Here is a 12923-nt window from a genome sequence, read left to right as displayed (position 1 = left end):
AAGGAGGTGGAGGTGGAGAACGACGGCGACAAGGAAGGGGAAGAGCAAGGGCAAGAAGACAGTCAGTCTCGGATGAAATTCGAGCCACTTTAGTTGACCATGTCCTTGTCCATGGGATGACTATGAGGGAGGCTGGGCAACGAGTACAACCAAATTTGAGTCGCTTCACTGTTGCCTCCATCATCAGAACCTTCAGGGAGGAAAACAGGTAGGTGTACTTGCAGTAAGACTGCTTTGCACAGTAACGTTTAAGTTACTGAACTTATGTGTCTTGAGTTTCAGTATGTTTCCATTATTTGCCTGTAAAATGAATGTGTGACAGTTACAGTAATGAGTGCTTCTATTTTTGTAGGACACAGAGATGACCACCTGGTGGAGGCAGGTTAAGGCTTTTGTCGGAGGAGCAAGAGAGGGAACTTGTAAACATGGTAATTGCAAATAATGTAATCCGCCTGCAAGAGATTCAAAGGAGAGTGATTGAGGATGATCATCTTTTTCGAGGCATAAATGCCATCAGCCTCTCCACAATTGACCGCATCCTCCGAAAGTATCAATTCCGGATGAAACAGGCATACCGAGTCCCTTTCGAACGAAACTCTGACAGAGTGAAAAACCAACGTGTGGAATATGTTCAGGAATGAGTTTTGATACTGTATAAAGTATTGTGTACCATCACAGCATGGCAGTTTATGCTGCCATTTCAGCACTCTTGAACTGTGGTTCAGGGTACCGATTGACTCTACTGTGTTATGTGTTTTGCAGAGAATCTTTGAGATTGAAGGACGGCCTGTTCCCCATGAAATAATCTTTGTGGATGAGGCAGGTTTTAACCTGACCAAAAGAAGGAAAAGGGGGAGGAACATAATTGGCCATCGGGCTATTGTAAATGTCCCTGGTCAGCGTGGGGGGAATGTCACTATGTGCGCAGCCATCAGCCAACGAGGGGTACTCCACCGCCATGGGGTACTAGGACCCTATAACACTATGCTTCTCCTTGCTTTTCTTGATGGTTTAAGACAACATATGTTCCAGCTGGACTACAGGGAACCAGCACAGCCAGAGCAGCCTCACTACGTTGTTGTGTGGGATAACGTCAGCTTCCATCGCGCTGCTCTGGTTCGTGACTGGTTTACCCAAGGTTTTCTAATATCTTTCTGCCTGCATACTCTCCCTTTCTAAACCCGATAGAGGAGTTATTTTCGGCATGGCGGTGGAAAGTGTATGACCGAGAACCTTATGTCCATGTTCACCTCCTTCAGGCCATGGAAGAGGCCTGCCTAGACATATCAGTAGATGCATGACAGGGGTGGATCAGGCATGCAAGAGGATTTTACCCCCGCTGCCTGGCTGGGGCCAATATAGCCTGTGATGTGGATGAGATTCTCTGGCCTGACCCAGACCAAAGACAAGATGCTGAGGTGGGATAATGTTTCTGGTGTGTGTTGTACTGTATAGTACATGAATGACAATGTGCCACTGTACATACATTGGTTGCGTCTTTAGTGTTTATCATGTGACAAGGGTTTTGAAGGGGAGAACCATAAGCAACCTATTTGTTTTGGAACTATTGTTTTGAATTAATTGTACCAGTGTGCAAAACTCTGTTGTAGTGTGTGTGTTTTTGAGGGCTTGTGTTTGATGTCTGAGGGCAAAGTTTGGTTTTTCAGCAGGAGTGAATAGTTTTGGGTGTAGAGCTTCATTTTGACCTGGAAATAGGATGTTTGGGAAATTGAGTGAGATGTTATGGATTTGTGTTTACTGTTGTGAGGATATGAGGCGTAGTTTCAAGAAATGTGTTTTAGCAATCGAGAAAAACTGTAATTAGTCATTGTCAATTGTTGATTTGTCCTGTTCTCATTGTATGACGAATTATGATGTCTGTTTGGTAGCCGTTTGCAAACTATGCATACTCTCTCTCTCTTCATATAGGTGTGAGTGTACAACATCTTTATGTTAATGTACAATCCTTAATATGTTTTGTCTGTGTGTGTGTGTGTTGGGGGGGGCGCCAGAGGGAGTGTTCGCCCAGGGCGCCAAACAGGCTAGGACTGCCACTGCCTCCAAGCCACAGTGGCAGAATTCTTCACACCAGTAAAGAGGTGGCCATTTTCGGCTCGCGAACTCGCAAAATGAATGTGAATTCCTCTCCCACTGTCACACCCAATTCACCCGCCATTATTCTGCTCAAAAATTCTTCTGGTTCGGAATGTATGCGACAGATGGCCCACAATGAATCCTGGGATATAGTAGGACACGAAGGATACATTGGACCCATCCTTAAAATTCAGGGCAAAGTAGCACGCATTTGTCGCCACATTTGAGTACTCTTTGAATTCGGACAGCCTTCGTCGTGTCGCCGTGACGTCATTGCCTCAAAATACATACTTCGGAGCATCCTTCCCCTGAATTTGGAGCTTAGATCTTTCACATCAGTACAGCCACGGTTTGCATAGCTTGCTAGACCAACTAATGTGTTTTCTCACTAGGTGTTGAGAACGGACTTTGTCACGGAAGTGGAGCCACTGTACAAATTTGGAGTTGGAGTTGTCACAATTCACGCCAAGGACACGAGCACTGTGTAGCACCATGAACCCTACACAGTGTTTAATTACATTCTGTAAATTACAATTACATTCTGTAAATGTAATTAAACAGAAATGTTGGTTGATGAAATGTAACGACAGTTTGCCTGTGTTACTAAAGAATGCCTAATTTTGACATTAACAGAGGCCACAGATATTGAAAAGCAGTCACAAAGCATTAAAATAAATGCAGAGAATAAGAATATACTAAATAGTCTGGGTTGATTTTGCCACCTAACAGTGTGTGTTGATTGAAAACGACCCTGCTAACAGCTGCACCTTCCAGGAACATTTTGTTGTTGCTCTTATCTAGTAGCTGCTAAGCTCACTCTGCCAACAACCAACAACAATAAATTTCACTGAGACACTGAAGGTTTTTAAAACTGTGGTGTAATTTTTTTTAAGCAATATAAGCCAAGAAGTAGCAACATGTACACAGAGCATCAGTGGTATGAAAGCTAGGCTAACACTAGCTAGCTAGCAAGTTCATTAACCTGGTGTTAAACTGCAAAAAAGCACAAAAAAAGTTTGCATAAAAGTAAATAATTTACTCATTAAATCAAGGATAAGCTTCTTCAGCTGCACACAAGTTTGCTCAGACTATTTCAGAAAGACCCGTACACAGCAAGAACATAAGGAACGATAAGTGGTGGTTAGGAGGAAAGCAAGAAGATGGTATTTTCAAACCATATCAATTAATCCTTCCACTAAACGGGACCTTTTGTCTGTTTCTCTGGAAAGTCATGCGATAATGAGATAAAGCAAAATATAATTTCATGTTTTTTTTTATTACAATTATGAGGGCATTTGTATGAGCTAAGATGCAGTCTCTCAATTTAGTTCTTTTTTCTAGAAACAAAAACAAACAAATGAACACTAGGAAAAAATAGAATTATATAAAGTGCTTTTGTAGAGTTTGTAAAGTGCTTTACAAACCTGAATATTACAGCTAACAGGCAAATTTTCCCATTTGAGTGCAGTCAGCTACCCAAACAATAGACAGCCACTTACTTATGCCATCCAACTACAGCCACTTCTGATTTTTATCTACCCCAAAACCCTTTAAATAACCGGCCACAACTGTTTCTGTCCTGGCCATTTCCTTTTGAAAAGCTAGAGCAGTTACGAGAGATCATACTAGCTGGGCGGTTCTCCTCCTAAAGTGGAGGGTAACTAAAAATGTACCAAAATCAGACATAAGAAAAAATTATACAAGCACACTGTGAGTACCTATAGCAATTGTGCTCTGCTGGCACGGTCTCTGCGCACAGAAAATCTGCGTTGTGCACAAAAAAATATCTAACCTGAATTGAAATTAAAATTAATACTTTAACAATTCTGTTTTGCAGTGTTAGTCAGTAAGCGACTGGCTGCTCCCGTATGGGATTAGAACGATGCCACCTTATCCCATAGTCCAGCCAATAATGCGATTCACATTACACAGCTAATCAACATTGTTGACAGGCTATGACAGCGTCCTTATGTGCCGACACCAGTGCTTTAGCTAGCAAAGCAGCGTTGCTGATATGGAGTGAAGCCACGTTAATGACAACGTGTACGACCATTGGAGATGTGAGCAGGACAGACGGAACAATTGATGGAAAAAGTGTGGACTTTATACAATTTTTTAAATTGTGTTGATAGGCCACGTAAAACCAGAGTTATGATAAAAATATATGCAATGTTTGGTTTTCTTCTTGAATACTATCGTTGTTTATATTTACTGCGGTAAGAAACGTAAAAAAGGCGATTTATAAGGAAAATGCTGGAAAGCACTCTCCACCTGTGAGCAAAAACAACACCCAACCCCCCCCAAACTTTCCTATTGGTCGAAAAAAGTACCATGTCGACCAATCAAAAAATGATATGGCAACATGGCATTTAGTTGTTTAGGAAGGGCGGAAGTTTTAGGAGTGACTGCGGTGTTTTGAGATGTTTAGCGCAAATCTTGTGTAGTTAGTGTGTAGTGTAGTCAATAGTTTTGTTGTGTGTGTCAGAACAATGAGGCAACTGCTGAATGTTACAGGAGTTACAGGAGTGATACATCTCCTGTTGTCAGGCCTGCAGGTATCAGGCTGTTCTCCTTTATCTCATAGTGAACAGAAATTATTTTTTGGGGTGGCACAAATAATTTGTGTGGCATCAAATTTGATGCAGAACAGCTGATTGTTCAGTAAATAGTTTGAAATGTTTATTAAAAAAAAACACCTTGGCTGCATCTTTTAGGTAAACAGCTGCAAAAAACTTTGTTGTTTGCACAACCCAGTTACTTTTTTGAAGAAGTAACTATATAATTAATTGCCCAACATTTGTCATTATATTCTGTATTTTGCAGACAGAGTTACAGGACTCTCTCCCAGACAAAAAAGAAAAAAAAAGAAAGTTTTCAAAATTGGAGTTCAAGTTATTTTTTACTTCCAATAGTGTTAACATACTACACAGGTCACGAACAAGATTCTTTTAAAATTTCATTGTAAGTGGACTAAAGCAGTTAATTATAAGTAGTCTTAACATAAATGTAAATGCTGTAATTGGTTTATTTTAATAAACCATGTAACTTGGATGGATTCGATGCTGGCGTGACCACAGTGCACACGTTAGTGATGTGTCGGTTGCGAACGAAATGGCTCTTAGAGCCAATTCTTTGAAGTGCACGATGTGAGGTTTTTTTTCCCCTTCTCTCACCCTCTCTCTCTCTCTCACACTTGTTTTCCGCTTCACTCCGCACACGAGCCTTGTGCTTTGCGCTGGGCAGAGGGGGGATGGGCGGTAGTTACACTTGCAGTAGCACAGGAATAGAGCCGGAGGGAGAGAGAGAGAAAGAGAGCCAGGGACAACAACGTCACATTAGAAAGGTATAGTAATCATCCACAACTATTTTCAGTTGTGGATGATAAAGGATGCAGAAAGTTTATTCATGCAGGTCCATATGACAGAGAATGTGCATCTTCTTTTTGTTTTCATATTTGAATTTATATTTAATTGTGGTTTGCAGTGTTTTGTGTTGTTTCACTTTAAATTTGTTTAAAAGGAAAAAGCTGAAAATTTAAATAGTTAAAAGTTGAACTGTGAATAGTTGGTTGTCGTATTCTATGATTTTTTTATTACATTTTATGTGGAGTGAATAAATAAAAGTATATTTACGGTGGCCCCTAGAGACAAAGCACGTACAAACTCCAAAACACGTAAAAACTCAGAAGCACATACAAACTCCAAAACACGTACGAACTCAGAAGCACGTACAAACTCCAAAACACGTACGAACTCTGAAGCACGTACAAACTCCAAAACACGTAAAAACTCAGAAGCACGTAAAAACTCCAAAACACGTACAAAACACAACAGAAGTGCTCCAGGATGCTAGGCGCAGTGTTGAGCTTTTGTTAACTAGTGGCTACACAAGCCAGCAAGTACCAACAACCAGATTTGGTGTGTGGTAGTAACAGGTAAATGAACATTTTTTTAAATTATTTGAATATATATGAGTGCTTGTGTATAAATACACAAACAATACACACATGCTTTCAATTGTGTAATTTAAGTGATCTAGGAGCTTGCAAAGAAAAGCGTCTGGACTTCTTTAAGTTGCCTGAAGACGATTCACCTCTCATCTGAGAAGCTTCTTCAGTTCTAAGGTCAAATGGCGGAGACCCCCTGATGATCCTTTAATCACATGAGCCAAGATGTGAAAATGGGTGTGGGTCCCAATCAGCCAGGGTTTCAGGTGAGCTCATTGTGAGTAGTGATGGGTCATTCGCGAACGAAATGGCTCTTAGAGCCGGCTCTTTGACGTGAACGACGCGAGCCGTCACGTGGGTTTTTTTTTTTCTCTCACCCTCTCTCTCTCTCGCACTTTTTTTCCGCTTCACTCTGCACGTGAGCCTTGTGCTTTACGCTGGGCAGAGGGGGGAGGGGCGGTAGTTATACTCAGTAGCACAGGAACAGAGCCAGAGGGAGAGAGAGAGAAAGAGAGCCAGGGACAACAACATCACATTAGAAAGGTATAGTAATCATCCACAACTATTTTCGGTTGCAGATGATAAAGGATTCAGAAAGTTTATTCATGCGGGCCCATATGACAGAGAATATGCATCTTCTTTATGTTTTCATATTTTAATTTATATTTAATTGTGTTGTGGTTTGCAGTGTTTTGTGTTGTTTTCACTTTAAATTTGTAAAAGGAAAAAGCTGAAAATTTAAATAGTCAAAAGTTGAAATGTGAATAGTTGATTTTTGTATTATATGATTTATTTATTACATTTTATGTGGAGTGAATAAATAAAAGTATATTTATGGTGGCCCCTAGAGACGAAGCACATATAAACTTCAAATCACGTACGAACTCTGAAGCATGTACAAACTCCAAAACACGTACAAACTCCAAAACACGTAAAAACTCATAACACATACAAAAGACAACAGAAGTGCTCCAGGATGCTGGGCGCAGTATTGAGCTTTTGTTATCTTGTGGCTACACAAGCCAGCAAGTACCAACGACCGGATTTGATGTGTGGTAGTAACAGGTAAATGAACTTTTTTTTAAATTATTTGAATATATATGAGTGCTTGTGTATGAATACACAAACAATACATACATGCTTTCAATTGTGTAATTTAAGTGATCTAGTAGCTTTGCTTTGGAAGTTCAGTTCATGCTAGAAATGTGTTTTGGAGTTTGTACGTGTTTTGTCTCTAGGTGCCACCGCATATATTTATATATAAACTTCAACATCTGCCAGAAAATGCTGAGGATTTTCTATGAGTCTGTTGTGGCCAGTGCGATCCTCTATGCTGTTGCATGCTGGGGGAGCAGGCTGAGGGTCGCAGATGCCAACAGACTTAATAAACTGATCCGTAAGGCCAGCAATGTTGTGGGGATGGAGCTGGACTCCCTCAAGGTGGTGTCGGAGAGGCGGATGCTGTCCAAGATAAAGACAATGTTGGATAACACCTCCCACCCACTCCATGACATGTTGGTCAGTCACAGGAGCTCGTTCAGTGAGAGACTGAGATTACCGAAAAGCACCACTGAACGACACAGGAAATCATTCCTGCCTGTGGCCATCTCCCTGTACAACGCATCCACTTAACACACTGTTTGCTGCTACAACTACACATGTTTCTTTTCCAAATATTTATTTATAAGTGACTTATGTATGTATGTATGTATATATATGTATATATTGTACTATTCTTAGTTAGCGTATTGTCTGTCTTGTCTTAATGTTGGTTTAAAATGGAGCACTGTAACAAAAAATAATTTCCCCCAGGGATCAATAAAGTATTCTGATTCTGATTCTGATAAACATATATAAATAAAACCACTTTTTTTACGTTAGTAATTCCTTTTGTGCATAATTTTATATTATTGTTAATAATAAATTAATTAAAGCAACAAAACAATCTGAAGAGCCGGTTCGGAGCCGAAAGAGCCGGCTCTTTTTAGTGAGCCGAACCGAAAAAGCCGGATCTCTAAAAAGAGACGGAAATCCCATCACTAATTGTGAGACCTGGCCCCACCTTATCATGCGATTTCCTGAGGTCAGATGGCCCAGGATGTGAGTGGGCGTTAACGTGTCTGGGGAGGGAACTCAAAACTGGATCATAGACGGCAGACAGAACGCCTCTGTTCAAAGATGGTCGCTCACAGTGGACATAAATGGCTTCTTTCACTCCTCTTTCAAACCATCTGTTCTATCTGTCCAAAATGTGAACGTTGGCATCCTTGAAAGAGTGTCCCTTAAGATGCAGATGGGACTGCTGAGTCTTGTCCTGTGGAGGTGGCTCTTCTGTGTTGTGCCATGCGCTTGTGAAGTGGCTGTTTGGTGTCTCCAATGTAGAGGTCTGGGCATTCCTCGCTGCACTGTACAGCATACACCACATTGTTAAGTCTGTGTTTAGGAGTTTTGTCTTTCGGGTGAACCAGTTTTTGTCTGAGCGTGTTGCTGGGTCTGAAATGCACCGGGATGTCATGCTTGGAGAAAACTCTCCTGAGTTTTTCTGATACACCGGCTATATAGGGGATGACAATGTTGTTGCATCTGTCCTTCTTCCTTTTCTAATTTTATATTATTGTCAATAATAAATTAATTAAAGCAACAAAACAACCTGAAGAGCCAGTTCTCTAAAAAGAGCCGGAAATCCCATCACCAGCACACATCTGCTGTTGCTCACAGTGGTCCAAGTGATCGCTCAGGGAGTTTGTGTGTTCGCTCAGACACATGAAAAATTAGAGGGAAACATTCCCTATAGTGCTGTGAAAAAAGCCCTCTTTCTGTTGTTAGTTTTTTGCATTTTGTCATACTTCAAAGTATCAGATGATCAAAAAATTCTGATATTAGAAGGTTTGAGTCCTGTTGCATCTGCCGTAAAACTACACAGCATTTCATAAACAGAACATCAGATCAATAGTCAAATGATGGTGGTAGTACAATGGTCTGGGGCTGCTTGGCTGCTTCAGGACCTGAAGAATTTGCAGTAATTGATGAATCCAGGAATTCTGTCCTCTAGCAGAAAGTCTTGAAGGGGAATGTCCACCCTTCCGTTCTGGTGTGACCAGAAAAAAAAGTTCAGATTAAATCAGATTCTTTGGGGTGATTTTATTCAGGTAGCTCATGCTGGAAATCCCTCTAGTGTGGCTAAACTTCATAGACTTATATTTCCTTTTTTTTTCTGTGGAATGAAGTAAAAAGAGAAAGTCCATGTGAATGTCAGAGAAAAAAGTGCTCTCTCCTACATATAGCTGAAGAATTATTAAATGTTGGATTGTAACACATCACTTCTAAAGATTTGCCAACTTCAGCTTCATGGTACCAAGCTAATGATTTAACATATCCCAAAGGCGACCTGCTGATGTGACACAATGACTCTGAAATAGAGGACAATGAACAACTTCTACTTAGGTGTATCAAACCACCAGGTGTCATGGGGGTGCAATAGTGAGCACCGTCACCAATCAGCTGGAAGCCTCCTGTTAGAAACCTCCTGATGTATACTACCATTACCAAATGTCAGCTGCAGTAGACTCCAGTGTTCCTGCAGCCCTGAAACAGATAAAAGACAAAGAATATGGAGGGAGAAAATGCTAATAGAGTTCTTTTGAAACCAAGAGCACGTGGGTAGAAAAAGACAATGCGGAGGGTATGCAAACTTACACTCTGTGTGTTTTTGTTTTTATCCAGGAACTCACATTTGATTAATATCAATGGTTTTGGAAATCATAAAATGACTATGTAAAACTAAAGATATCACCTCATTGACACAGAAAGAGAGCTTAGGCTCTTATTTCCATGAATCATCAGGTGGTGAAATTAGCAAAGTGAACTTCCTGTCTTTTATTATATAGGCAAACTAAAGGTAGTTTGGTGACAGCTGACAAACAGTTTAAGTAGCATTATCGTTATCATGTAGTACTCTGCATATGGTGAAGTTTATTATTATACTGGTAAAAGAATAAAACTTCTTCTTTTGTGGTTGTAGCTTGTATTTTATAATCTATATTCTGTATTGGAGAGATGGGACACATAGTACTTGTTTTACAGTTTTTCTCGATTGCTAAAACACATTTCCTGAAACTACGCCTCATATCCTCACAACAGTAAACACAAATCCATAACATCTCACTCAATTTCCCAAACATCCTATTTCCAGGTCAAAATGAAGCTCTACACCCAAAACTATTCACTCCTGCTGAAAAACCAAACTTTGCCCACAGACATCAAACACAAGCCCTCAAAAACACACACACTACAACAGAGTTTTGCACACTGGTACAATTAATTCAAAACAATAGTTCCAAAACAAATAGGTTGCTTATGGTTCTCCCCTTCAAAACCCTTGTCACATGATAAACACAAAAGACGCAACCAATGTATGTACAGTGGCACATTGTCATTCATGTACTATACAGTACAACACACACCAGAAACATTATCCCACCTCAGCATCTTGTCTTTGGTCTGGGTCAGGCCAGAGAATCTCATCCACATCACAGGCTATATTGGCCCCAGCCAGGCAGCGGGGGTAAAATCCTCTTGCATGCCTGATCCACCCCTGGCATGCAAGAATTAAGGTAGCATAAGGAAAAACTTGATATGTCTAGGCAGGCCTCTTCCATGGCCTGAAGGAGGTGAACATGGACATAAGGTTCTCGGTCACTTTCCACCGCCATGCCGAAAATAACTCCTCTATCGAGTTTAGAAAGGGAGAGTATGCAGGCAGAAAGATATTAGAAAACCTTGGGTTATTGGTAAACCAGTCACGAACCAGAGCAGCGCGATGGAAGCTGACGTTATCCCACACAACAACGTAGTGAGGCTGCTCTGGCTGTGCTGGTTCCCTGTAGTCCAGCTGGAACATATGTTGTCTTAAACCATCAAGAAAAGCAAGGAGAAGCATAGTGTTATAGGGTCCTAGTACGGCATGGCGGTGGAGTACCCCTCGTTGGCTGATGGCTGCGCACATAGTGACATTCCCCCCACGCTGATCAGGGACATTTACAATAGCCCGATGGCCAATTATGTTCCTCCCCCTTTTCCTTCTTTTGGTCAGGTTAAAACCTGCCTCATCCACAAAGATTATTTCATGGGGAACAGGCCGTCCTTCAATCTCAAAGATTCTCTGCAAAACACATAACACAGTAGAGTCAATCGGTACCCTGAACCACAGTTCAAGAGTGCTGAAATGGCAGCATAAACTGCCATGCTGTGATGGTACACAATACTTTATACAGTATCAAAACTCATACCTGAACATATTCCACACGTTGGTTTTTCACTCTGTCAGAGTTTCGTTCGAAAGGGACTCGGTATGCCTGTTTCATCCGGAATTGATTCTTTCGGAGGATGCGGTCAATTGTGGAGAGGCTGATGGCATGTATGCCTCGAAAAAGATGATCATCCTCAATCACTCTCCTTTGAATCTCTTGCAGGCGGATTACATTATTTGCAATTACCATGTTTACAAGTTCCCTCTCTTGCTCCTCCGACAAAAGCCTTAACCTGCCTCCACCAGGTGGTCGTCTCTGTGTCCTACAAAAATAGAAGCACTCATTACTGTAACTGTCACACATTCATTTTACAGGCAAATAATGGAAACATACTGAAACTCAAGACACATAAGTTCAGTAACTTAAACGTTACTGTACAAAGCAGTCTTACTGCAAGTACACCTACCTGTTTTCCTCCCTGAAGGTTCTGATGATGGAGGCAACAGTGAAGCGACTCAAATTTGGTTGTACTCGTTGCCTAGCCTCCCTCATAGTCATCCCATGGACAAGGACATGGTCAACTAAAGTGGCTCGAATTTCATCCGAGACTGACTGTCTTGTTGCCCTTGCTCTTCCCCTTCCTTGTCGCCGTCGTTCTCCACCTCCTTCACCACGTCCTCCTCCACCTCTCCCTCCTCCCTGTTGTCCTAGACCACCTCCTCCTCCTCTTTCACCACGTCCTCCTCTTTCACCATGTCCTCTTCCTCCACCACGTCCTCCTCCTTCACCACCTCCTCCTCCTCTTCCACCACGTCCTCCTCTTTCACCATGTCCTCTTTCTCCACCACGTCCTCTTCCTTTGCATCTCTTTGGATCCATTGTTTCAAACCTGAATGAGCTGACTTTGGCCCTTTTATCTATCCATCGCAGGTTCTGATTGGTGTGTGCTAAATTTTGACTCCTAGTGTTTCCACCTGGTTAATTGTGTGCTAATTGAGCTCAAGCTATGCTGACTTAAGTTAACATTATTGCATGCTAGTGCTTTCTAAATGACTACATGGTGTAAGCACTGTAAAATGTAGGGATTTGTGTGTAGAGTTTTGCAGTAACAGTTCACCAAATTTGAGTCATGTGTCAAAGCAGGGAATAGTGTTTATAGTTCAGGGAAATGGGTGAGCTTTTTGAACAATAGCGTTACGGTTTTGAAATTTTAGTTTAGAGGCCTGGTTATAGTGTTTAAGCAATCGAGAAAAACTGTAATATTAAGATCTGTAACATAATGTATTGTTTGGAGTTTAGTCTGTTACTGTTACTATTTTTACCATTTCTTCTTGGAGCAACTGTAACGCACATAATTTCCTTAGGGATTAATAAAGTATTCTGATTCCGTTTCTGATTGTTTCAGGATGACCTGCCATTATCCAATGACACATCTGCTTACCTGTGTCTTTTGCTCGTTTCTCTTCCTCTTCTTTTCTCTTTTTTTTAAACTGAGGACCTGATGGCTGAACTTTTCTTGTCCATCTTCCATTGGTTTTAATTTTGCACTCCAGTATGAACACCCATCCCTCAACACAACATGATCTAACACACCTACACCTTAGTTCACAGATTCACTTTGTCTATTGTGCATT

General features: G+C 41.1%; 1 protein-coding gene across 1 annotated transcript; it reads right to left on the bottom strand.

The window, feature by feature from the left end:
• Positions 1-9815: 9815 nt before the first annotated feature.
• LOC309698429 (uncharacterized protein) lies at positions 9816-12667 on the bottom strand. The gene is made up of 3 exons (XM_082520868.1): positions 11756-12667; positions 11329-11611; positions 9816-11201 (listed from the first exon to the last, which is right to left on the bottom strand). Exons 1-3 carry the CDS (start codon positions 12166-12168, stop codon positions 10680-10682), a joined length of 1218 nt encoding a protein of 405 aa, XP_082376994.1. The 5' UTR covers positions 12169-12667; the 3' UTR covers positions 9816-10679.
• Positions 12668-12923: the final 256 nt, after the last annotated feature.

The sequence above is a fragment of the Aulonocara stuartgranti genome, assembly GCF_965226115.1.
Source record: "Aulonocara stuartgranti genome assembly, chromosome: 22".
In the NCBI taxonomy this organism is placed as follows: Eukaryota; Metazoa; Chordata; class Actinopteri; order Cichliformes; family Cichlidae; genus Aulonocara; species Aulonocara stuartgranti.
Note: the sequence above shows the minus strand (reverse complement) of the source record. Positions and strands in the feature narration are given on the sequence as shown.